This window comes from Trachurus trachurus (assembly GCF_905171665.1).
Source record: "Trachurus trachurus genome assembly, chromosome: 11".
NCBI classification, from domain to species: domain Eukaryota; kingdom Metazoa; phylum Chordata; class Actinopteri; order Carangiformes; family Carangidae; genus Trachurus; species Trachurus trachurus.
The window spans coordinates 31,577,533-31,603,807 of NC_139904.1; the positions used below are offsets into that span (position 1 = coordinate 31,577,533).

At 41.1% G+C, this 26,275-nt stretch overlaps 1 protein-coding gene across 1 annotated transcript; it reads right to left on the reverse strand.

Moving 5' to 3' along the window:
* Positions 1-2,384: 2,384 nt before the first annotated feature.
* col9a1c (collagen, type IX, alpha 1c) lies at positions 2,385-26,275 on the reverse strand (the record flags this gene model as incomplete). The annotated part of the gene is made up of 37 exons (XM_083981575.1): positions 2,385-2,587; positions 3,798-3,884; positions 4,330-4,524; positions 5,622-5,676; positions 5,856-6,002; positions 6,193-6,225; positions 6,341-6,385; positions 6,474-6,509; positions 6,673-6,744; positions 6,830-6,883; positions 6,966-7,019; positions 7,137-7,190; positions 7,344-7,388; positions 8,785-8,838; positions 9,977-10,030; positions 10,116-10,169; positions 10,268-10,321; positions 10,435-10,488; positions 10,600-10,653; positions 10,760-10,813; positions 10,915-10,968; positions 12,332-12,388; positions 12,615-12,653; positions 13,166-13,237; positions 13,626-13,679; positions 13,789-13,812; positions 14,766-14,801; positions 14,899-14,943; positions 15,142-15,213; positions 17,313-17,348; positions 17,478-17,567; positions 18,000-18,017; positions 19,821-19,901; positions 20,798-21,194; positions 23,575-23,704; positions 24,291-24,362; positions 26,212-26,275. 37 exons carry the CDS (start codon positions 26,273-26,275, stop codon positions 2,385-2,387), a joined length of 2,799 nt encoding a protein of 932 aa, XP_083837701.1.

The following is a 26,275-nucleotide window of genomic DNA, read 5'->3' on the forward strand; positions in this document are numbered from 1 at the left end:
AGTAGACTATCAGTGGTAGAGAGCGCTTTTAAATGCAGTAAAGTTCAAACCAGATTTGGTCATACACATGGGAATGCAATGAATGAACTGCTCTTTCAGCCATGCCATTTAATTTACCTATTAGCTGCTTTTCTTTCACTGGTTTATTATTGAACAATTTGACCGTATCAGTATTATTATTTGATTTTTGAGATGTGTAAATGCTCCTTACAATTACCAATAGACTGTGTTATAAGGTGGGATATCAAGTTGTTTAAAAAGAAAACCAAACGTAATATTTTGTAATACATATAGGCCATCCATCTTTCTTTCATCATCCATATTAGCTATTTTTGCCGATTGAATTGTTTTAAGTTATATTGATAAATTATTCTCAATTTGAACCAATACACACATGTTTAAATGCATAGCTAAACTACATTTTTTATCAACTTGTTCTTCCCATTTCTTTCCTGGTAAATTTGTGCCAAGATATTTTAAATAAGTAGCATAATGTAAGTATTGGAAAGACACATGTACTGTACTGTATAATAAAGAATGGAACAGATTCATTTTATAATACAGGCTTTGTTATGTTTTTTTGAATCAGTACTTACACCTCATTTTTGATATGAAAAGCCAAAACTTTACCTAACCCCTCTGGTCTTTATACGTGCAATTAATATGAATGTTAAAGGTCCCATGTTGTTTAAATATAAGGTTATATTTTTCTGTCATCTTTAAACACAGCATGTTAAGTTTCTATATCAATAATGACTGCCTCACTGTAATGTGATGGCTTCTGTAACTTCCTGATGCCATACCCAAGCCCCGCCCACCTGCACCCACTGTCCAACCTTTCCATATTTGGTTTCTCTTTCATATTTGGTCAGTCAGTGCTCTGATTGGCTGACTGACCTGTGATGTAGAAGGAGAGAGATGTAAATCTAAACTGATGTTTTTTTTTAGTTCTTAAAACCAACAATATATAGATGGATCAAAGCTTGGAAGGAGATGCCAGAAAAGTGTCAAACACACTACATTATGTAGTCACATTAATTCAGACTGTTTTTTTGATATCCAACTCACTTCTGCCCCTAATAGATTTAAAACAGTGTCCCTCTGTTCTCCTGCCATCCATCATGCTCCATACCTGTAAGCTGAGTATGTTAATCAATTGTATATCTTTTGCAGAAATCAAACTTTAGGAACCTCGTGCAACCTTCCACTTATGTATACAACTTAAAAACCATCGGCTCAGAGATACGGTGCAATCTATGGAATCAAAGGGATGTGTTTGGGCCGGATGCTATGCTAACTCTGTTCTGCAGCTTGGTAAAGGTCACATTTGATCTGTGAATGTATTTGTGCTGTGCAGACAGCTGTAGGGATGATGTTGACTCTCCGCTGTATCCAGGCAACAGTGAGATGCCTTCCTGGATCCACATTACAGTAAATCCACAACAATCCCAGGGACCTTGTTTTCAATAGGACACCGTTTTATCATGAGGCGGCTGAGGAATTTCATTGATCGATCACCTCGCCATGTGAATACAGATCTGCTCATTTCTCTTAGTCATGCCACGTAATAATGTGACTCACTGCCACTTGTACATCTTTGAACTTCAGTACCCTCTAACAGCACGTACCTGCAGCGGCTCTAGGACGGACTGTGTGTTCCAGTGAATAACACTTTTAATTCAGTACTATCCAAAACATACCACTTTATTACAATGTTTGAAAAAGAGCAATTGGATGACAAAACCAGGCCCAAAAAGAAAATGTGATCCTTAAATTTATAAAAGCACATTGTTGCAGATGTCTGCACTTGTGAAATCTTAAAATCATTTTCACTTAACCAATTCAGTTTTATTTTCTGGCTCATAATTGCAACGAGGAAAAGAATGGGTCAAAATAGCACCTGACATGCCATTACATGGGGTTAGAAGACTTCTGTGAGCTTATTGAAGAAATTCAAAAGTACATGCATAAGTGGAAATCAAAGAGATGTACCAATTTTTAAAAATATTTCACAACCTGCTGGTATTTATTTTGGTGAAGGTACCTATGGAAGGCCAGGGGACAGCAGCTGTGCTGGGACATTTCATGGACCTGCAGGCCTGTGTCGGCTGGAAGACGTTGCTTTGGCATCAGCAGCAGCTATCTTTGGTTATGCACCATCAGATAAGCTCTCTCTTGAATCACAAACGAGTTAAAATATCTATACAGTATTCTACAGTTGTGTCTTGTCTCTGTTTTCCTTTGTGTCTCTTAGATCCGTGGTTCAGATGGAGACATCCGAGGACTCCCAAAGATCGCCGTGGCACTGACCTCTGAGAGGTCCTCGAACTCAAACGTGGTCACGACAGGATGAGATCTGGACCGTGTCAGTGAGCTGCGATGCCTCACTTGTTTTTGTAGCTGCTAGATTTCTTTCCGCTGAGCATGTAGAGAGGTGGAAGTCGGCCTATGCAGGTCGATGGATCGCAAAGCCCCGGCGGTCCTGAGGCTCCCCTCGGACCGGCTGCTCCCGGGGAGCCGGGACTTCCTGCATCACCACGTTCTCCGTTTTTGCCGTCCTTGCCGATGCCGGGGGCACCTGGTTCACCTGAGGCACACACACCAAACAAGGTCAAAGTTAGCAAAGCCTCAGTGACGTGGGTTTCACTTTTTGAGTGGAATTAAAGCTTCGCTACATGATGGATCCTGTATCACAGTGATTCCCAGCCTGTGGCCACGGCTGCCAAATCATTTTCAAAATGGTATGATTTTTAAAAACTAGCGGAGACCGCTAGTTACGATTGTAACACTTTTTGTCTCAGTTCCTATCACTTGCAGAGTGTTCATGGTAGTCCCCTCATTTGTCTGCTACAATTAGCAACGCCTTAAAGGGATAGTTCAACATTTTGGCAAATTGGCCCATTGCCATAATCTCTATTGTTTAGGAGTAGGTTCATTACCTTTAGTTGTTGGTGCAAGCTATTTTTAGAACGGCGGAGCAGAGCTGCGAACTGCTCAGAGCTACACTACAGAATCTAATGGGATTTCTTGGTTTCCCTCATCAAACTCATCAAATACACAATCCAACAACTCCACAACGCTCTGGTGGACAAGTTGTGACCTGCACATTCACCACGCTATGAGATAATAACACAACGTTACCACACAGAGTTGTTTTAGAGGCAAATTCATGCAAAACTGCTGATGCGCGTTCCTGTCGGTGGCAGTTTTTCGGCAAACAGTCTCTGTATTTGCCTCGAACACAACTCCATCTTGTAATGTTCCATTATTATCTCATAGCGTGGTGAATGTGCAGGTCACAACTTGTCCACCAGAGCATTTTGGAGTTGTTGGATTGTGTATTTGATGAGTCAGAGAAGGCCAAAACATGAATTGAGTCTTGGGACTGTGCTGTGATTTCAGATGTATTTACTTGTTAATCATATCTTTCTTATTTTGTCTCTCTCTCTCTCACAGAACAGAACCTCCGTCTGTTTAACAAACTGCTGCCTTTTGTTTTTTTCAAATAGTATCAACATCTGTCAATAAATGTGCTAAATTGGCAACACAGCAGTTTGTTGAAACCCCATAGAGGCTAGTTGTAAAAATGACATTTGAAGAGCAATGGCCAATGGGAAACACTGACTCATATAGCAACTGGCAGTCAGTCATGAATATTTGCATTTATAACGCAAGTCTCAAGTCTCCCTGTTGTGCGGAATGAGGAGAACTTAAATTTAAATTCAATTTCATTAAAAAAGAAATAAGTCTTTGAACTTTCTGAGGACCCAAGGTTCCCCCTGAGCAGATGTACTTACCTGGTGCACCGGGTGCACCTGCACTCCCTTTGATTCCTATGCCGTCCTCTCCCATGTCTCCCTTGTCTCCCTTCTCCCCGGCTTCACCTGCAGAGGAGAACATCAAACAGAGGAAGCACAAATTAATGGTGAGATGAAATGGAGAGGCACGCTGTTTCCACAGTTATGGGGATGTAATTAGGAAACTTAATGACTGCACCCTAATTCAGTCTTGTTTAGTTAATCATTGATTGTATAAAGTTATGCATGGGTGAATCCCGTCCATCTGCAGAGAGCTGTACATGACTTATTTCAGTGTGCTACACCGGGGTGAGGATAAAGGTGGACTGCCTGGGTCCTTGGTCCTTTATTTTCTCAAGAGACTTCAATTAATTTCTTGCCACCACATCCACTGTACAGTAGGTCTGGATGTTTTCCCAAGGGAAAAAAATCAAAAGGCTATCACCACACCATGGTTTATCTCCCACTGTGCTGTTGAAGCACATACTTGCCGAAGCGTTCAGTGTTGAGTTAGAGGAAAAGGTTTTCTGACCTTTCTTTCCTGGTGCGCCTGGAAGCCCGAAGTATCCTGGTGGGCCTTTGGGACCCGTCAGCCCCGGAGCTCCTGCCGCTCCCGCTGCTCCTGCTGCTCCAGGAAGCCCAGGAGGTCCTGCTGGTCCGGGGCTGCCAGGAGCACCCAGGGCAGCCGGCTTGTTCAGCAGCTCCTTCTTAAACTCTGCTATTTGCTCTGAATCAACAAAGAACACATTCTATCAACATGCTGAGCATTTAAAACTATCTACCTCTGATAAAACGGTCATACCGTGGTTTAAATATGAGTTAAAGGGACAACGAGGAGTTTCTCCATCGGCAGAACGAAAGATTCCGCGACAATAAAAAAGTATCATATTAATGTGGATGAATCTACGCTACCTACACTTGTTAATTAGCCTGACTCTCGCCAGACCCTTGTAGTTCCGCAAAGCTACGCTGAGCTCCACACAAGGGTCTGGGACTGCTCCATAGGCGATTCATTTCAGAAGGCGGGGCCTTGTAAAAAAATCTTGTATGTGATTGGATAAACCACTTGTCCGTTATCTTGAATGACGTGCTCAAGCTCTTGCCAAACCCGGTCGGAAGAAGAGCGAAAACATCCTTGCCACCAATAAATGCCTTCAAAACCGTTCTCTGTTCATCTTTCAAAGAATTAATATTCGATAGATTCGACAAAACAGTTGAAATAGCAGAATCAATGCCAACGCACGACTCCTCACTGCGAGCCGCCATTGTTGTTTGACTCAAACAGTCGCTTCAGCGCTACGTCACACCTCAGAAAGTCCCGCCCGGCGATCCTGATTGGTTCATTATTTTTTGCTCCGGGGAAGAAGTTTGCATTGGCCTCGAGTCCAGACCCTTGTGTGAAGCTGAGCGTAGCGCCTCTGGTGGAGCTTTGCGGAACTACAAGGGTCTGGCGAGAGCCAGGCTACTTGTTAATGGGCCCATTTTAGATAAATCTATGGTTTTGTCTCTATGGTTATTTTGTTATTATTAGTGGTGGTGGAAATGCTGGGCGAGCCGACCAGTGTTTCCTTACTTTCGGTTTCGTGGCGAGTCATGAGAATTCCCACCTGAATTTATGGTCGGAACTACGACGGTATGTGATCGTCTTCCAACCTCTGACTTTAATTCTTGATGAATGAAAACATGAGTCTGTCTTGCGCCGGTCAAATAATTTCACGGTGCGCGGATACTCATAAATGTAGTGTGAAAACGCTTCGCTTTTCCAAAACTCCTCGTTGTCCCTTTAATATGTGATGAGATCAAATTAAAACGAACAAACTGCACCTGCCACAACAGCTGAGCACATTTCACGAAGCTTCTCGTCACTCACTTTTGGGCCCTGTGAAATCATGAACATGTCAAAGTGAAAGTGAGTTTGGTTGAGCGAGTACATCATAGGTTGATAATATAAATGATGATATGGACCACACTATCAGCTCTACATCTCAGCTTTCACTCAAGTGATTTCAGAAGTGTCACAGTGTGTCCATGCACTACATTTACACGTGTTACACTTACAGGTAGACCTCGGGGACCTGTTGCTCCAGCAAGGCCTGGTTCTCCCTCCAGCCCTCGAGCTCCCATTGGTCCAGCCAAACCCTCGTGACCTGGCTGGCCTGGTCTGCCATCAATGCCTGCTGCTCCTCTTGAGCCCTTCTCTCCTCGCTTATTAAAAAAAACACATCATTACCAATAGCTAATATTTCATTGATTGTATGTTTTATATGTTAGAGTTTCTTGGGGCACAAGATCAGCTAGTTTACAGTGTTATATCCATATGCAATGAAAACCAAAATAGCAGGTGTTGTAGCACGATGGTATGAGTCTGTGTTTCTATGTGAAAACAACTTCATACCCCTCCTTTGAGTCCAGTAACACCAGGAGGACCCTGCAACAGACAAAGATGAGACGACCTCTTTAAAACCTATACTGACAGGAACAGTGAGCAATTTTCAACAGATGATTCCTTTAAAAAAAAGAAAAGAATTAGCGCCTCAACATACCTGGTCTCCTTTTACTCCAGGATCTCCGACAACACCCGGGTCGCCCTGTTCACGTGAGAAACATAGCGAGTCAGTGTTGAAATGGCTCTGAAGAGTCATTTTATACCAGTTCAGAGATTCTAATGTTTCTCACCTGACTTCCTTTTGATCCCACTGGTCCAATAGGTCCCTAAACGCCACATGGAAAAACGTCATTTCATTCACTGCACCTGAGACTCTCATCATCATCATCATCATCTTCATTATAATCATCATCACATCATCATCATCAGTAACAAACAGTAAAAAACTTTTCTGTTAAAAAAAAAAAACTTTTTTTTTTTTTCTCTGACCTGATCCCCTTTGAACCCAGTGTGGCCCTTCAGTCCTTTGGCCCCTGTGTCTCCTTTATCACCTTTCTCACCCTGGGAATACAAAGCTTTATGTTGTATACATCGACATGTAACAAATGATGTTGAATAATGTTGCTGTTAACTTTTACTGTCTCACCTGGATGCCTGTTGGACCTGTAGGCCCTACTGGACCTTGTTTTCCTGTTTCACCCTGAAAATGTATTATAGATACAGTTAGCGTTTAGCCACCAGCTTAATAATACATATCGAAAGAGAATAAACAGAAAACTCACAGTTGCTCCTTTAACTCCTGGTGTTCCATCTTCTCCATCTTGTCCCGTCTCACCCTGTTTGGAAACAAATGAGTTTGGATGGGTTTGAAAATATGGCTTGAATCAAAACAGCTAGAGTAAACAGATGAATATAATTAGGGGGTGACAGAAGGCTTGATGGGGTAATCTTACAATCTTTCCAGGAAGTCCAACTGGTCCAATGCCTCCCTCAGCACCAGTCTCACCCTAAATCCACAAAAGAAATGGCACTGAATTAGTCAGTTCTTATTTCCCTCAGCTCAAACACTCTGCGCACGAGTTCTACTGAAGTCGTCAGCAATAACATGTTGGATATACAATGTGGAAACGCCTCATTAAATAGCAGATGATTCCAATTACCTTTTCACCAGGGGGTCCTGCTACTCCTTGCTTCCCTGGCAGGCCCTGGGAACAACAACACGTTTTATGTAAAGAGGCGGAAAATGAATGTGTCACCATTACCACGTCCTTCAATCCTGTGTGGAGAGTGCACACCAGGCAAAAGGTCAATGAGGTAACATGAAAAATCTAAAACTTCCACAACCATACTCACCGCTACATCAGGCGCCAATGATAAGTTGAATAATTGATTGGTAGATTTACAGAAAATGATTTTAATTGAATTTTAATTTTTAAAGCAAAAATGGTAAATGTTTTCTTTGTTTGGCTTTTTACATAAAAAGATCAGCTGCTTTTTGTTAAGAAATTCAGATTCATTATAATTTTTTATTAATTACCAATGAAGATGATTAATTATCAGTTGCATCATACATTTCTGACTCACACACATTTCAGTTCAGTAACTTCTGAAACATAGCCTGTTTTAATTTGATCCAATTTCTCTACTTTGGCATTACCAACACAAAACTGCTTGAATAGAAAACAACTATGGATGCCCCACAACAACCACTGTTTAGTTTAATTCAATCCAACATCAATTGATGCCGTTCTAGAATGTAGACGCACATCATAATGCCCATTTAACAATATGTGTCTTTATGCTATGAACACAAACAGTAACATGAGAACCTTTCCTACCTTTCCCATCCACACCATATGACCTGAACGCACCATTAGCCAGAGCTATATGCTAAAAGCATGCTAAAGTATTTACATCAATGTTTACTATACTTTCCATCGTTGTCTAGCACTGAAATAATTGCCAGTCCAAAGAAAGTTGTTTATTTCGGTCAGAACAAAACTGGTGGAGACCACACTGCTACTTCTGCTAGCATGACGAATGAAGAGGCAGAAAACAAACCTCGTGTGTCATGTGTTATGGTTTATCTTATCGCGGCAATAAAAACAGATGAATATTCTTACTTTCCAAGTTCTAAAGTTCTCAAGATGCACTTTAACCAAGAATTGACACAACATCAGTAAAAGTTTTCCTCCTGGCAATAGAAGCAGGAAACTGCACAGCTTCTTTGTGACTGTGAGATAAGGCTATAAAATATCATGTACTTTCCTCTAGTGTCGAGTGTGTTTTTAAAGTGGGTTTTACTATTCGAGCCGCATCCGCCGCCTCTCACTTCACAACTCTACAGGCAAAGGTGCTGTGTGATCTTGGCATCGGATTGTCCTTCCTGCTGGTTGGTTGACTTTTATGATTTATTTATCTGACCTCCTCTGTGGCCTCAGACAGGAGCTCTGCCCACCGCCTTCACTGGCTTTGCAATTAAAATAACATGCTCCAAATGTGTAATTATCAATACGACCTCTAGCTGATGATTACTGTAACAGACTGTTATTGATGTAGAAACACAATGAATATAATATAATATAATGATGATGGACTTACCGGAATACCAACAATCCCCCTGATACCAACAGCTCCAGGAGTGCCAGCCTCTCCCTGTAAAGCAGATTCACAGTTTATGCATACAAGAATAATAATGAACACACACACACACACACAAACACAACAGTGGCTACTATATGGTGCCTTCATGGAATAATGATGAATCCAAGTGTTGTTTAATGTAACCACAGCTGAGTAAAATATGATTCCTAAAGTCAGCTAACATTAGCCACAATACCCCGGGCCGCCCAACAAACTCTTTTTTTTTTTTTTTTTTTTTTAGTAAAGTATAGTTATGAGCAACTTGGACAGGGTGGATAACAAATTTTAAAATAAATAATGACACAAAACTCATTTTTTGGCAATGAATTCACTTCCCCAAGGTATTCTATTAGCAGATGTGAACCAGGCTAATACTTGGGGCCTTGAGGGGAAAACGGGCCCTCCAGTGCACTACATTAAAAAGCATGTGTATTTCTGTGGCGGGAGTAAAACTTTGGAATAGCTTGTCAGAGGATCTCAAACAATGCAAAAACATAACACAATTTAAAAATAGATTAAAAAATAGTATGATAGAAAGCTATAAACAGGATTGAATAATTGGGTGTTGACTGCAACTGTAATGCTGTTATTTTTTTTATTTTTTTTGGCTACACTTGTTAATTATTGGATAATTATTTCTTTCTATGACTCTGATTGCAACTGTTATACTGTTTAATCATCTATTGATTTTATTTTTGACAATTTGTTAATTATTGGATACGTGTTTCTTTCTATGACTCTGAAATCATGAAGAGCTCTAATGGATATAATTGGAAAATTTGAATTAAAGGGTAGGCATCTATAAGCTAGATAGCTTCAGCCTACACCTTTTTGATCTATTTATGAACTAGATGAACGAATGATGGTATTATGGAAGGTTGACTGACTGTGATTGATGCTCAACTGTAAATCATTTTGTGTTAGAGATCAAATACACTACTACTACTACTACTACTACAGTGGCCCCTTATATTCAACTATTTTGGAATAAAAAACGTTTTAGAACACCTTTAGCCCTCCATGATTGAAAACATATTACAATTCACTGCTGTTGCCCCCACAAGCTCTCTAAGTGCTAACTTTTTTAAGCTCCAAGAGGATTAAATGTGAATTTAGAATAAAATGTTGGATTTTTAAAAATCAAATTCACCTTAGCTCCATCAGTTCCAGGTAGTCCGTCCAAGCCATCTGCCCCAGGCTCCCCCTGTAAGGCCACACAGCACAGTTACAACCCAGACTCACATCGGTGCTGAGGGAGGAATCCATCACAAAGTCATCAGTATACTTACATCGTCTCCTTTCTCTCCTGGAGGTCCCTGCTCTCCTTGAGGCCCCACAGCTCCCTAATTGAAAATCAAATCAGAGTTCTTAAAACTGAAACAATAGATTTGATAATAAATTGAAATATAATCCAGAATCCATGTTGAAGTGAAGAACTCACATCGTCACCCTTGGGCCCCTGCAGACCCTGTCGTCCCCGGATTCCCTCCACACCCTGAAAGAGGAGATTAAATCACAAGTACATCAGTAGAATCAGTTATCAGTTTCCTCCTGTCTGTTTGTTCAAAGAGCAGATGACACAGGACCGATTCAAATGAGACTGCTTACAGGACCACCAGGCGGGCCTGTGGGTCCTGGAACACCGTTGAAACCAGGAGGCCCCTGTGATGAGAAACATTACAACCAGTTTTATTAAAGACACTTTGTGATTTGAAGAAAGCATCTATCAATATATTGTATATTAGAATGTGATGAGACCTTGGTTTAACTTACTCTGTCTCCCTTCTCTCCCTCAGCTCCAGGGAATCCAATGGGCCCTCTTTGACCCTATAGCAACAAAAGAGCATTCAACAGACAGTAGGTATGCATCACTTCTCCTCATAAAGACACACGTGGTAAAATAAAATACACTGAAAGGAATCAGTTCTCTTACATCATCTCCCATGCGACCGGGTGGCCCCTGAGGACCGGCTTCTCCTGCATCTCCCTGTGGGAAGAAACAAACAGGAGCAATTTCATTCCACTGTGAGAAGAACAGAGAGATAATCATGTTACACTGTGTATGTTTATGTTCATCATCTAACATACCTTATCTCCATCCAGTCCATCTTTTCCAGGCTCCCCGGCCAAACCTTTGTGACCCTTAAGGAAACAATGAAATGTGGTTGACACATTTAAAACAAAATATATTTTTACATTCACAATTTATGGTTCCGTTTGAAATTAATTAAAGCACTTGATGTGCTCAACACAGGCCTTTGAGCATCAGCAATTTAATCATACTCTTAATGTTTTCCATTCAGTTTCATTAAAAATTATTTGTAAAAGGTGCTGAGGGAAACTTTGCTGTATCAACTGATAAACAAGAATTAATTTAGTTAAAAAGGCCACAAATACACATCAGCTTCTCCACTGTGTGCTTTAATTGCAGTTTTTCTCCATATTGGCTCATTTTTCGAAACAGAAATTACATTCTCAAAACAACATGGACAAACCACCCAGCAATTGTTCACAACAGAATTGTATTTCTCATTCATTTCATCAAATTGCAAATGTCTTTGTACATCTTTGCAAATGATTAAGTGAGGATAGCTGCAGTAGCACAATGTCCATCAAAACAATCTAAATCTAAACTGATTGTTGATTCTCAGTCTAATGGTTGTTCTCTCCAAAACATGTCAGCATCATTTCATTCTATAGGCCAAGTCATCACATGCACAATAGTCTGTTCACTTGTCAAAATGAGTCAAGAACAGCACTGTAGGCTAGTTATAATTGTCCTTGTTTTTGTTAATGTGTTTATCCTACAGTATATCATGCTGTATACATTTTCTTACTCTGATGAATGGAAGTTACTTTACTGTATATGTGTTAAATAAAAATGGCTACCTTTCCTTGACAGTGAGTGCAATGTGTGATGTCAAACCTTATAGGCTACTCTTACCCTAAATTCCTGTTTTTTGGTGGTTTTTTAATTAATTTAATTTTTTTCAGTTTTATACACAATTGTATTCTGTTAGCTAGACAAAAAAAAAAACTAGTACAGTAACTATTGTCAATAAAGGACTGGGCTCAGACTCAGAGGAGGACATGAGGGATGTTTCAATGCTCCTCTGCCATGGAGACAAAACATCTAAACATGTTGACTTGCAGTGCTCACACAATGCCAAAGGGACGATGCATTTTGGGGAAACTTTTAGGAGAAAGAGACGCGCTTTTGCAAGTGATCAATGGTGCCCATGGCCATTTTTGGATTAGCCAAAATATGGTGGAGCTTCAAAATGGGGCTATGTGCATCTTTGCTGGCTGTATCAGTTGTAACATAATATGATAAAACACAAAGCAGCTGCTTTTCCCAACTCAGACAGGATGAACTTAATGTGAATGTACTGCCTCATGACAGTCAAGACTGGAGGCCTTGTGTTTGATAGTCTCAACAAGAAACTGCTAAAGTCTTTTTTTGGCTTTGACTAATCACTGAACAACCTTCATTGACATTCCTCACCTTCATCCCTGGCAGACCAGCGCGTCCCTGAGGTCCAGCAGGGCAGGCAGCAGGACACTACGGACACAGACACAGACAGACAGACAGACAGACAGACAGACAGACAGACAGGACTGAAGTGAGACACGGGACCAAACAGACAGCCAGATACCTCAACAGGCACGGCTGCCGCAGAGCCGCTTTCACCTCAGTGACTCATTCTGATAAGAAATTCACTGTCACCAATCCAATTGCCATGCACCCAGGAAACATTTGGCAGAAGGTAAAACAGTGAAACACTCACAGCTTCCCCACTTCCCTCACTGCTGGCACCAGGCGCTCCCTAAAAACACAGCAGAGCCACATCTAAAACAACCGCAGAGGTTTAGATGTCCAAATAAGTCCCCACTCCCAGAGACGTAATGTGAAAATGAGACCTCAGCATGCGACGCCGTCACAAGATCGTGATTTGACATAGAGATGTGAGTTCAGGAGGAAAGTGAATAGAGCTTAGTATGAGGTTTAGAGTTACACCTGTGCAGCAGGTGATCAGTATACAGATATACTGATAAAAGGCATGCACATACTGATCATTCAGCTTTGTCAACTGTGGCAAGACACAGTCAGTGGTACAGTATTTTATTGTAGTGTCTCAGACAAGACCAGGACCACATTCCCTGGAAGCCTCTGACACTCTAATGTCTGAACCTTGTCTAGAAGGCTTTTTACTCATGTTGAAATGTCAAGTATCTGTATCTGCATGCTGCTTAAACCCATACGTATGCACGAAAAGACAATTAAATTAGGTATGAATTAGTATATGTCAACAGCATGTGTGTTAGATGTGCTCCTTACCACAGGCCCTGGTGGACCAGGAGGACCAGGAATCCCTGCTGTACCTGGAGTCCCTCTGGGACCAGGTGCACCCTGTCGGTACAAAATCAACAATCATAACATTTGATATGAAACATAACCAAATACAAGCTCAGATGGTCAGTGTCAGGCAGGTGTTCATTTAACGCTGTGTATTACTGAGGTTGTATAGTGAAGTGGTGTCATTTACAGAGAGGAAAAGAGATACAATATACTATACATACTTAGTATATCAGTGCCATTACTGTACTACCACTGCCTCTGATCAAACCAAATCAAATCAATTGAAGGTATAGGTGGTCATTGTGATTCAGACATCCTCATAAAACTTCTCCTTCAGTGCAATACTTTAGTAAAAGTAACTTTTGGCTACTCATTATTTACACATTGGTCTGTCTATTCATAAAACATGTTTTTCTTTTTTTTCAGTGTAGTCTCTGACCTCAGGCCCGATGTTTCCTTCATCTCCTGGGGTTCCTGCTTTCCCCGGTGGGCCCTGTTAGACACACACATGTACACTTCATATGGGAGAACAACTGCTGGCTACAAGTACTGTATGGGAGTAAAACAAACAGAAGAACAAAGAAGAAGCAGCAAACACGTACAGCTGGTCCTTCGCTTGCTGGGCCCTGTGAAACAACAGACAGAGGTGTCAGTATTTGCAGTTTCCTCATAATCACATACTGTGTCATATATTATAGGTTGTGCATGTTGCTTTAACCTTCGTCTTGTGTCAGCTTTCTGCTACCATCTATGGTGTTCGGGTCAGTTTTGACCCGTTAAATCAGCTGTAAAATACACTTTTCTTTTCTTTTTTTCATCCAATTTGTTTTTCTTCTCTTGGTTACATTGTTAGGCTCCTTATCCATGAAAATATTGGTTTTAATATTTTTTGGTGTGGGTCTCTGGGCCTTTTTTGTCAGTCTACCCCTTGTCTTCCATTAGAACCTTCCTCTGGTCAGCTTTCTGCTACCATCTATGGTGTTAGGGTCGGTTTTGACCCAAGTCTTAAATCAGCTGTAAAACACACTGAAACAATTATTCATTATCCCATTTATTCCTCATCTCTTGGTTACATTGTTAGACTTCCTTATCCATGAAAAGGTTGGTTTAGCACTTATGAGTTCAGTTTTAACTCTAATTATTGTCCTTATGGTTATAACCGGGTCAAAATCAACCCTAACACCACAAATGTCATAATTTTAACCAGAGCATTTTAGAATTTTGTGAAAAAAAAAAGTTTAATTAGAGGTTCCTGACAAAGTCAAAAAGCCTTGTTGCTAGGGCATCTATAAGCTTGTAGCCTCAGCCCTGACCCTTTCGATCAGCCCTGCAGCCCTGCTTTTAGAGGGATGTGTAACTGTTTTTTGTGGTTCTATTTATTTGTTTATTTTTTGCTGATCGAAATAAATAAACTCAAACTCAAACTCAAACTCAAACTCAAACTCAAACTCAAACTCAAACTCAAACTCAAACTTGTTGCTATAAACAAATGTATGTGGTACTTTTATGCATTAAAAACCTTAAAGACGGGTCAGTGGTGACCCGGACACAACATTATGAACTAGATTGTGTCACTTACAGCAGGACCTGGAGGTCCAGGGAAACCGGGGAGGCCCTGCAAAGAGAGGGATGCATCAGCAACTCTAGTTGTAACTCTGTGCAAAAGGGAATACATGATGAGTGATATTGAAATGATGTCAGTGTTGACTCACCCTCTCTCCTACAGACCCTCGGGGGCCCATGGGGCCAGAAGAACCCTGCAGACAAGAAGCTCACAGTCAGACCTTTTATCCAACCACACCAGTAAACTGTGACCAGTGGCCGCTGATTCTATAAACCTTTTGGATATTGATTTTGTTTTAGAATAAAAACAGGCCCTGGAATAACACACACATACACACAACAAGCAGATAGTCTAAAGCATGTGTGTCTTTAGATGAAATGATGTTTCCTACAGCAACTCCTGGAAGACCGGGAAGGCCTCTCTGTCCAGGAAGACCGATCTCCCCCTGCTCCCCTTTGCCGCCCTAGGAAACAGACACAACAAGAAGAACAGAAGCTTTATCTCCTTCTTGCATCTCCCCATGCTGTTGCTAAGATACACAGAGGCGGCGACAGTCAACATTTAATCAATTGGAAGGTGGGCCGCTCTCATGGCTGCTGTTCCTCACAGCGACGGGGCCCCGGCTCGTACAGGGCCATGCAGATAACAGACAGGAGCCCAGCTGAGGGATAAATGACGGAGACACCGGGAAGCGTGTTGCCTTCAGTTTACCTTCACATTCAATCAGAAAAGTTTCAGGTCTGTTATGTATCAGTGCAAATCCATTTTGTCAGGATGTTTGTTGTCTGTCTGTGATGAGTAGAAGAGGAGAGGTTACAGAGTGAAAGACAACTCTTGTTTTCCTTCCTGTGTTGACTTCTGAGTTGCCCTGAAAGCCGCCAACACTTGAAATCCTGACATGCTCGTCGTCAGCAAGCCCAAACTTTCTTTGACATCTCATATGATTTTGTGTGAAGCAGAAAACAGGTTTAATCCTGGAGGAGCGGATACGGAAAAGAGGCATCTAGAAAACCACATACTGATCCACTGCAGGGTAAGAAAGACAAGAGCTTGATTCACTTTCCCCACAAATCACTGCAGAGCTTTCTGACAAATGTAACCTTCATTGTAATCACCTGCTATCCAAAAATGCTTTGCAAAGTGCTTCAACTGAGTCTCAGAAAAAAACTTAAACTGTATCCAACTTATCTGCTACAGTAGCATGTCCAAAGCAGAATGGATACGCTAAACAGTAGGATCATGGAATGGATGGAAGTGTGATGGAAAACAACACTCTCACACAGCTTCAGAAACAAATCCTAACAAAATATCTCTTCAGCTTCAGGTTCAGAGACAGAGGATTTGGGGATAGAGAAGGAATGATGAGGGATGCAGAAAAACCACTGAGGTGTCAAGGCAGCTACACATCAAGGAGTTGATGTGTTGGCAATAAACAGCCAGTGGAATGAGGAAATTACACTGAACTGAGCCAATGTGATGCATTAGCTTGACAAGGTAGCTAATTATTTGGTTACTGATGAAATAAAGCATAAATTATAGCCAGGGTTGAGGGATAAAGGTCTGTAGTGTGCTGTGAACAAAACATGTATCTTTATTTGTTTCAATAATAAATCTTAGCTAAGGTTCTCCTAGAAATTTTGAATTTCAGAAATAAATTCAGTAGTAGTATACATAGATAACAATCCAGAGTCATATTGTTGTGTGTGATTGAACACAGACATAGCCAGTTAAATTATCCAAAATGAATAAGGAACACCAAGACGTATGCTGGCATAACTGTGGCACCTGAGGCACATTGCTTCATCTACTGTGGGACTGTCCAGTTAAATCTCTCTGGTTAGACGCTATATCATATACTATGTCATTACTTTTCAAGGTGAAATTCCCTATTTGTCCAACAATATGCCTACTTGGTATGAGACCAGTCAACACTGGGGGAGCCACAGTAGACCGGCTCTGGACTCTGGGCTGTCTTACCATCAAAAGACTTATTCTTATGAACTGGAAAGTTTGCAAACCGGGATGTTTCACCAGAGAGTCATGGTTGGGAGAATTCTTGGATCTCTTGAATATGGAAAGGGCAGCATGCCTGCTAAAAGACTTTGACCAAAAACTGGATGACCACTGGGACATTATTTATAACAGCCTCATGAATTGATTTGCATTTCCTTCTTTATTTCTTTTTCATTTTCTTATTTATGAGAATTGAATGACACTCTTGCAACCCCCCTCCTTTTCTTTTTTTTTTTGAGTCCAAGTCTGTCCTGTATGTGTGTGGGATTTGTTTGTTTGTTGTTTTAAGTTGTAAATACTCATAATAAAAAACTCTTAATAGCAAAAAATAAAATAAAATTAATTAAAAAAAATAAATCCTAGCTAAGGTTCTCCTAAAAAATTTGAATTTCAGAAATAAATTCAGTAGTAGTATAAATGGATAACAATCCAGAGTCATATTGTTGTGTGTGATTGAACACAGACAAGTGAATGTATCAGATGGCAAACGAAGTGTTAACCACAGTAAATGCACAAAGAACGGAGGATCATTCAACACTTTGTACTTACAGGTGAGCCTGGACTGCCAGGAGACCCCGGAAGACCCTGGAGAGACGGATCAAACAACACAGTCAGAGGAAGTGAGAGATGTAGAGAGAGTTACATGTTGACAGAAATGGGCCAGACAAAGACATTTGTTGGGAGAATGGTTGTTATCAAGGAGGAAATACTTACATCTCTTCCATCTCTGCCATTTTCTCCTGTGGTCCCTCTGGGGCCCTCAGGGCCAGTGGGTCCTGGGGGTCCTTGGACTGATTTGTCAGGCTGAGAAAGGAGACAACTAGTCAGAAAATGGGACAGATACTGACGATGGATTGAAAAAATACAAAACAAATATGGGTTTTAAGAGGAGATTAAAGCTAGAGAAGTGATAACAGTTATCCTTTTAAATCAAGCTTCTTATACGCCCTCTAACAGCCTGCAGGCCGGGAGCTGCTAACTGGGGCATCAGCTTAAATCCATACGTCTCTGTGCTGAATGGATTGGCAATCTGAACGCATTGCTGCTCACATGTGAAATGCTGCATAAATGAATTCATGAATGTCTACCTACACAAACCCTGAAAAAAGAACAAAACCACCAAACCAAATTAGATATAGAACAAAGCAATGAGGCAATTAGACAACCAAAGCCTGGAGTAGATTATTGGCTTTAAATCACAAAGCAAAAAGAAGAGTAGAGTAGAAAAATAAATACCTCAGCATTGGCAAACATCTGAAGAAGCAAGAGAAATCGGATAAAGGGAGAGTTAGTGAAAGTAGTCACACCACCCTCACCAAAAGTGTCAGCTGAAGCAGAACCTGTTCATAATCATAGTAGTGAGTAAACAGTATCATGCTAATACACAGCCCATAGTACCATCAACACTCCCCCATGTTAGCCTGAATCTAATAGAGCGCACCAGGCCAGGAAACATTGCTCTCTACAGTGGATAGAAACATTTGCATCTTGATATAAGTGACTGAATGAAAACACTCTCCAGGTAATCCTAATTTGCAGAGCATCCTTTACACACAATGAGATGTGAGACAGCAGAGTGGCATTTTCATTATAGGCTACAAGCATTTCTCAGAGGCAGAAATCTCATTAATTTGTGCTAAAGCTGAACTCAAATGAAAGATCATATTCTGTCATAGACGCCATGAGCTTCACAGCACCTTACACAGAGGTTTCCTACCTGGATAACATTGTCCTATCAACTGTTTTTTTGCAGTTAAATGATTTCCCATCAGTTAACACTGGAGAAAGATTCTTACTGTAGCAGCCCTGAAGCTGAATGATTCCCTACACACCAGATGGTTGTATGACTGGAGAATTAGCTGTGTGGGAGTAAAAAATACACTATTTTGACAATATCAAGTCGGCTAAATGTGGGTGTCATTACTTTGAATGACAGAATAGGGCGTCCGCATTTGTTTACCTTCTCAGTCATAGGCTAAAAGACCATTTGTTTGTAATCTGTCTCTCACAGACATGAAAGAGACAAGGCAGAAACTGGCGATGGCAATAGCAAGTTACACAGCATGATTTTGTGTAGGCTACTGAGGCAAGTTTGTTAAGAAAAATTGTGAAAAAAGTTTTGGAATTGGTAAAAATGTCCTGATATCAATGAAAAGACATTATTAATAATAAAATATAAATGTAGCTACAGTACAGGACTATATAATCGTTAAGTTAGGCTAAAACTAGCTGTCAAAACACACCTGAAGACATGAAGAACCATATTTTCTCTAGCTGCATGAAAGATGAAGCTAACCTATAAAATCTATTGGTAAAAAAAGGCACACTGAAGTAGCTTCACTGCTAGTTCGGCTAAATGACCTTACTTTTATGGAACTAATAATAATCTAGTTATCCTATTGAGCCTCCATCATGTCAAATACAGTGAAATGAGTGAAGATGTTCAAGTCATCCTCTTCATGTTTTTCACTTTGCTGTTACTTAGCAACAAAGGTGAGGAAAACCACCTGTACTGGTCTCAGACAGCAGCTGGTAATCAAGTAGCAGCAGGTATGAGCTGCACCACAGAGGGTCATTCAGTAATACAACCTGTTCAATCCTTGTCTATTATACTTTATTAGAAGTAGCCATACTGAGACTTGATCTTATTATTTTGTTACTTTTTTATCATGTTGCTGAAGCTGCCAAACGGCACATGCTGTATTCAGTGAAATAATGGTGACCACAAAAATCTGGCACAATGCATGTTGTTAAAGTCTGTAGTTCGCTAACTGGAGTTTGTGTGTTTTGGCTCCATGCGCAGAGGTTTAGTTTAGCACAGCCAATGAGATCATGTCTGCTTGGATCTTAAACTGCTCTGCCTACTACAGAGATTTTGTAGAGCAACTCCAATCTGCAGTTTGACCATAAAAATACTCTTAATTTGTAGATTGTTTTGGATGAAGTGCAACTTGCTGCTCTATTTTTTTCTTTCCACATGCTGGAGAACCTATCAACCTGGAGATCAACCACAAACCACAGCAGATGCTGAGCAGATCTGAGTCCTTGTGACTGTACCTCGGTGGCCGGCAGCTCGTTGCAGCTCTCCCTCTGGGCTCTCTTTGGATCGCAGTGAATCAGCATCCACTGGAGCTCAAACTGAAAAGAGACATTACCATTACTGGAGGTGCATTTTCATGGGTGATACTGAAGAAAAAATCTTGAAATGCTTTGTCATGGTAGAGTAACTTCTTTGTAGTTTTGAATTAATATCCCAGATATGGGTTGTTGGGCTTAGATTTTCCACCAATGTGATTTTCTGCAGGGATTAAGTTTATTTTCCTTCCACTGGAACCCAACTGAGCAGCTCTGCCGTGACAGCAGAACTTTGAAATTATAGCAGAGCTCAGCACACATGTAAACCTGAATGTGTGTTTTCCCAGAGTGCACCTTTCCACTGATAAAGCTCGTAAGGAGAGTCATGATTTTAGGGATAGTTCAACATTTTGGCAAATTGGCCATAATCCCTATAGTTTTAGGAGTAGGTTCGTTACCTTTAGTTCTCAGTGCGAGTTATTTTTAGAACGGCGGAGCAGAGCCGTGAGTTGCTCAGAGCTAATAACGGAACGTTACGAGACAGAGTTGTTTTCAAGGTAAATTCATGCAAAACTGTTGATGCGCGTTGCCTTCAGAGACAGTTTTTCAGCAAGCAGTCTCTGCATTTACCTCGATACAACTGTGTCTCGTAACATTCTGTTATTATCTCATAGCGTGGTGAATGTGCAGGTCACAACTTGTCCACCAGAGCGTTGTGGAGTTGTTGGATTGTCCTATTTAATGAGTTTGATGAGGGAAATCAAGATATCCCATTAGCCTCCGTAGCGTAGCTCTGAGCAGCTCACGGCTCTGCTCCGCTGTTCTAAAAACTTCTTGCACCAACAATTAAAGGTAACAAACCTACTGCTATGACTATAGGGATTATGGCAATGGGCCAATTTGCCAAAATGTTGAACCATCCCTTTAAATGCAGCATGCGATCCTCCGTCCTCACTCACCACCACGGAGGTGTCTGGATCGGCGTCCAGCCGGCCAATCAGAGTGTCTCCCTCCGTGTTGATGGGGCCTTTGCCCTTGATGGGTTTCTGGTCCACGGGCTGGCAGTCCACGTACAGGGTGACCTGGTGGCGCTCCACGCCGATCATCACCTTGTGCCACTTGGTGTTGAACAGCACGGAGAGGCCGGGGAAGGTGACGGTCTGCAGGTTGCCGTCGGCGCCCATCAGGAAGTACTCCAGGGCCTGCTGGTCCCCGTTCAGCCTCAGCCCGGCCTGCTTGTAGCCGTCCTCGTCCACCACCTGCCACACGTTCCACACCTTGTTAACTGTGTTCTTGATCATGCGGAAGGTCGCCATGAAGGAGTACTCGTCTGGGAAGCCACGAGGGAAGTTCAGCCTGAGAATGGGGGTGGGGTGGACAACAGGGGTCCAATCAGTTGGAGATATTTTGACATACTTTTATTGAATGACACTCAAAGGAAAAGGTCCAAAACGCCTCTGACCAGGCTGGATTGTAAAATCACAAAAAATCTTTCATGTCAAAGTTAAATCAAGATCAGATATTAAACACCACTCAGTAAATGAAGAGTGGGACGCAGATAAAAATAACACAGAGGCTTGGCCGTCTTTGAGAATCAAATCAAATTAACGCTATAAGCTTCAAAGAGGTAAAGATGTCAGAGGTTTTAAGGCATGCTATTGAATCACAAATGAGATATTATGAAGAAAAGAAGCTGCCTCAGTGCATAAATCACTGGTTCAATTATAACATGCAGTGCTGGTTAGTATCCCCAGTCTGGAGCTTTCTGTGCGTTTAACAAGCCAGATTCTCAGTAGGTGGTACGTTCATAGATGGACGCTGCAGCCGGACTTTAACTGTCTTGTAAACGATCAAGGTGAGGCAATAAAAAAAAAAGAGTTTCCTGTAACCTAGTAAAACAAACGAAGACTATACTGTCTTGCTTTGCCCCCGAGGTGAGTAAGTCTTAAGCATGTGATGCTTTTGCCCTGCAGAAGAAAAGGAGGGAGAGTGCAGCTTGCAGCAAAAAAGACTTCAAAGCTGCAGTCTGTGCTGCCGGACTCGTAGGAGAAATAAACACGTATTTACATTCAGTGTGACAGGCCTGAGTGGTGGAGACGCAGGGTGCCAGCCAGTTACATAACAGCTTCTTAGGAAAGCTAAGGCCTGCAGGAAAAGATTAGCCAAAACAGACTGGAGCAGGCACACTGGGAAGCACCAGAGACGGCTTTGGTTATGTAAAGTGGAAAAAACAAAAAACAAAAAAAAACACCCTCTGTCCTGAAACCTGTATTTCTTTCACTTTGGTGCAATGGTGTTCAAAACCATGATAAAAAAAAAAAAAAGTCCTATTGTTACACAGAGCTGAATTGTTGGCAGAAGCAGATATGCCAGGACTGTGGACATCCAACAGTCCTGAAACCTCCAAGTTCAATGTGTTTTCTGAAATGTAGCAATTTGAATAATTGAAAAGTAGGGAACCAATTTCACACATGAATTAATAATCCACAACAACAATATTTTCAACGAAATGTAAAGTAAAACATTTTCTATTAGGAGGAATTGCTGTTAATTTATGTGTTTGCTATTGGCTATATCAATTATATGGCCACATATAGTTTGTTATCTGCCAAAATATTCAATTATTACATGATTGGGAGTTATGTTTAAGGTTGGGAAATGAGCTAATGTAGAAAAAGTTTTTTTTTTTACCAAAACCAAGATCTTTTCTTAACCTTAAGCAAAAGCACATTTGTTGCTCAAACTTCACCACAGATGGGGCTCTGGGTGTCACGGTTGTGCACTTTGACCCCCATCACCGTCTGCTGCTGACCCCGGTGCTTGTTTATAAATGTTGTGCTTCATTCGCTCAAATAAACTAAACCGCCTCCGAACATGATTTCTAGACTCAGATTGTCGGAGTATAGAAAGTCATCTGTGACCTGAGGGCAACTTTCCAAAGTTATAATATCGTTATCAGAGTTATCTCAAATGAAGTTGGAGACCTTCACACATTTTTTAACTGAGAATGGACCAGTGTGGAGTTTGGAACATGCAGGGTTATTCTCAACAGTGAAGGTTTTATAAAAAATAAATAGAAAAAATTGCATGGAGCTTTGCCCATAACCAATCAAATGATGATGAAATGATTAGCAATCTTCAGTTTGGATTATTGGACTAATTGACTTTTTGTTCCCAAACAGGAGCCACTTTATTCATCAGAGGTGTGGGGTGTCCCACTGGGGAGGGAGGGGCCATGTTTTATTTCTCCCATCTGCATCACACTGCTACAACTAACCTTTAATTACAAACTGTGGAAAATCTCCACAGGAAGCCGCTGCTGTCAGCACCTGTTATTTTATTGTGTTTATCATTCTCAACCTCTTAAGGAGTCGGTGCTCAAGATTCAAATCCCAACCACAAGAGTGGGCCTGGTAAAAATGCCTCTTCAGATTTCCTGGAGATACAAAACGATTCAAGTACAGTGCAACACATGCTTTTCTAATCCCCCCACTCACTCACACACACGCACAGATAAAAATACCTCCTCTCTGCTTTTTTTTTTTTTTTTTTGTCTAAGAGATGCCAAATAGGTTCAGACATGTTTTTCTCTACCAATTATACGCTGCTCGCCACGCAGTAACATCTGTGCCAGACCTGTAATAATGCAACACCTGCATCAGGGAGGCCGATGCTTCTCTCTCTCCAACATGTCTGTGTTTTTTATCTGGTTTCTTTTACCTTTTACTGTACTTACATGGTTGGAATTTGGAAGTTGGCCTCCTTGTCCAGGCGGTAGGCCACCTGGAGCGGGGTGGAGCCGTCCACCTTCCTCACACCTTTCAGAGGGATCACGTCCAGCTGGAACTGGGTGATCAGATCAAAACCTGCAGAGGACCATGAATGATGCATGTGGGGATCTTAAAATTCATTCATGAAATATGAATAATATTCTCACATTATTCTCACATAAGTGTGGAGTAGCAGTAGACCTGCGCATATTAGGATTCTTGATTAATTTATTTGGTAACTTAGCATGATGATGTTTTGTCATGATAATGAATTTAATACAGACTAATAACAAGTAGCCTAACAACTTTTTTCTTCTTCTTTTTTTTCAGATGAGGCTTGACTAAACCACAGAGCAGAGTGCGTGCAGATGTGTTGAAGTGTTTGAAACAAGGCAGTGGTGAGCAATTACAATCTTGCTGAGTTTGAATTGTTCCAAGTAAAATTGTGTAAAGCTCAAGTGGAACATTTTATTTGGCTCATTTGAAATCTAAAAGGTGTCCTGAGGCACGAGGCAGCCCACCCTGTTCCACTAATTAAACTCCCCACCTTACTTTAGATGCTTTCTTTTCTCCTTTAGGAATTTTTGAGGCTTGTGGTTTTTTTCTTCTAACTGCTGCTTTCACTTCTGTTTGAAAACGGTTATAAATGATCATTCCCAGTTTCACAGATGACTCTTTTCACCTGGAAGGTCGTCTTGGCCGCTCCTCATGGGCGGGCAGACGGTATCGCCATCCAGCCGGTTCAGGTCGAGTTCTGACAGGACAAAACAAGAATAAATAATCTTGTTACACTTGTTCTTTGGCTGAGTTTCACAAATGCAATATATTACCGGTCAGTTTAATTCAGTTGGCGTATTGCAGGGGTGGGAAGGGGGGCAAACACAGGGGAAAAGCAAGGTCTTTAATGCCAGAGTGGATTAACATCACAATACACTGTGATGCATTTTTAATGCCAGTTTTTTCTTACAACCGCGTTTACTGCCTTTCATATATTCACACATTCAGAAGCACAAATTTTAACTGATCAACGCGGCTTCTGGGGATTTTTAATGCAGAGCTCCCAGGAGCAACTGCTGATCCAAATTTGACCCCAGGAATGGAAACATAATGTTGATAAATTCACCGGCCGATGTTGCATGAAGCCATATGTCATCTGAAAACATTTCAGAAGGTCAATTTGGCAGGACCACTTTCCTTTGTTATTTATTTTTTTCATGATTTATCTGGATGGAAACTGTAATTTATCACAGTTGTATTTGATTTCATTTCTTCTTTCATCATTTATAGAACAGCTTGTATGAATGATGATAAAATTATTATTCTAAGGACTGTTAATTCCTGGAGTGAGTCAGAAGAGGGCGCTCTTCATGAGTCCCCAACCAGATGTGAAGAGGGAGGACGCCTCTTTAAAAAAAAAAAAAAAAAAAAAATCACAACCTGAATGAAGTTAACATGGTGACAGCCAGAGGGGCTCCCCAGTCAATAACCTGAGTCAGCTCATTTACTCTGAGCACCGTGAACACCACACATCTGGAAGCTGTTCCCACATCCCACAGAAGTGCTGAGAAATGAGATCAAGTGGTGAGACGGTATTTATAATCCCATATTTACTACCACTAAACACTTATCTGACTGCGCATGGGCCTCAAGTTGTTAAAGTTACTGTCTGCAGCGGCATTAACGCTCAGAGAGCCAGCAGTCATTAGTGCAACGAGCGGGAGACCAACCACAATTAACATGTCACATGCAGTTGCACGTGTGTGTTGCTACTTCCTACACACACACACACACACACACACACACACACACACACACACACACACACACACACACACACACACACACACACACACACACACACACACACACACACACCTACCATATCTGGCACTCACTCACTAAACATTCACGTTAGATTTATTATTGTGTCCCCAAACAGCAGCAGAGAATGGGCTTGTTGTGATTATCAGAGGGGACATTTAATCTGATTTAATCCTACGACACAGGCCAGTACAGTGTGTCTGCTATTTCTGGCCCCTTCGCTTTGTGAGTCCTGATAAAGAGAACAACCTAGCAACAGTCAACACGCCACGGCATTATGACATTAACCTGGGCACCTCTTTGTCTGTGTTTGCCAAACAAACATTCAAATGCAGTAATACACTGCAAAAACTCAATTTCTTACCAAGAATATTTGTCTTATTTCTAGTCAAAACAATCTCATTCTACTTAAAATAAGACTCAACATATTAAAAGTAGCTTGTTTTTAGACACTTTTTACTTCTTTCAAGCAGATTTTCACTTGAAATAAGTAGAAAAATCTGATAGTGGAGCAAGTTTTTCTTTCTTATTACAAGCACAAAAAACTTGCTTTCACTGGCAGATTTTTTACTTATTTCAAGTGAAAATGTGTTTGAAACAAGTGGAAAACAAGTTCATTTTTAGGAGAGTCTTATTTAAAGTTGAAAGAGATTAGTTTTGACCAGAAATGAGACATTTTGACAAGAAATAAGACAAATATTCTTGGAAATATTTTGAGTTTTTGCAGTGTATACGGTACACTGGTTCTGTGATTGTGCGTCGTTGCTGGGTGGAAGACTTACGTCCTAGTGCCGGGGCCAGGAGGAGGGACAGCAGGGCCACGCAGACAGGGAAGCAGGCCGACAT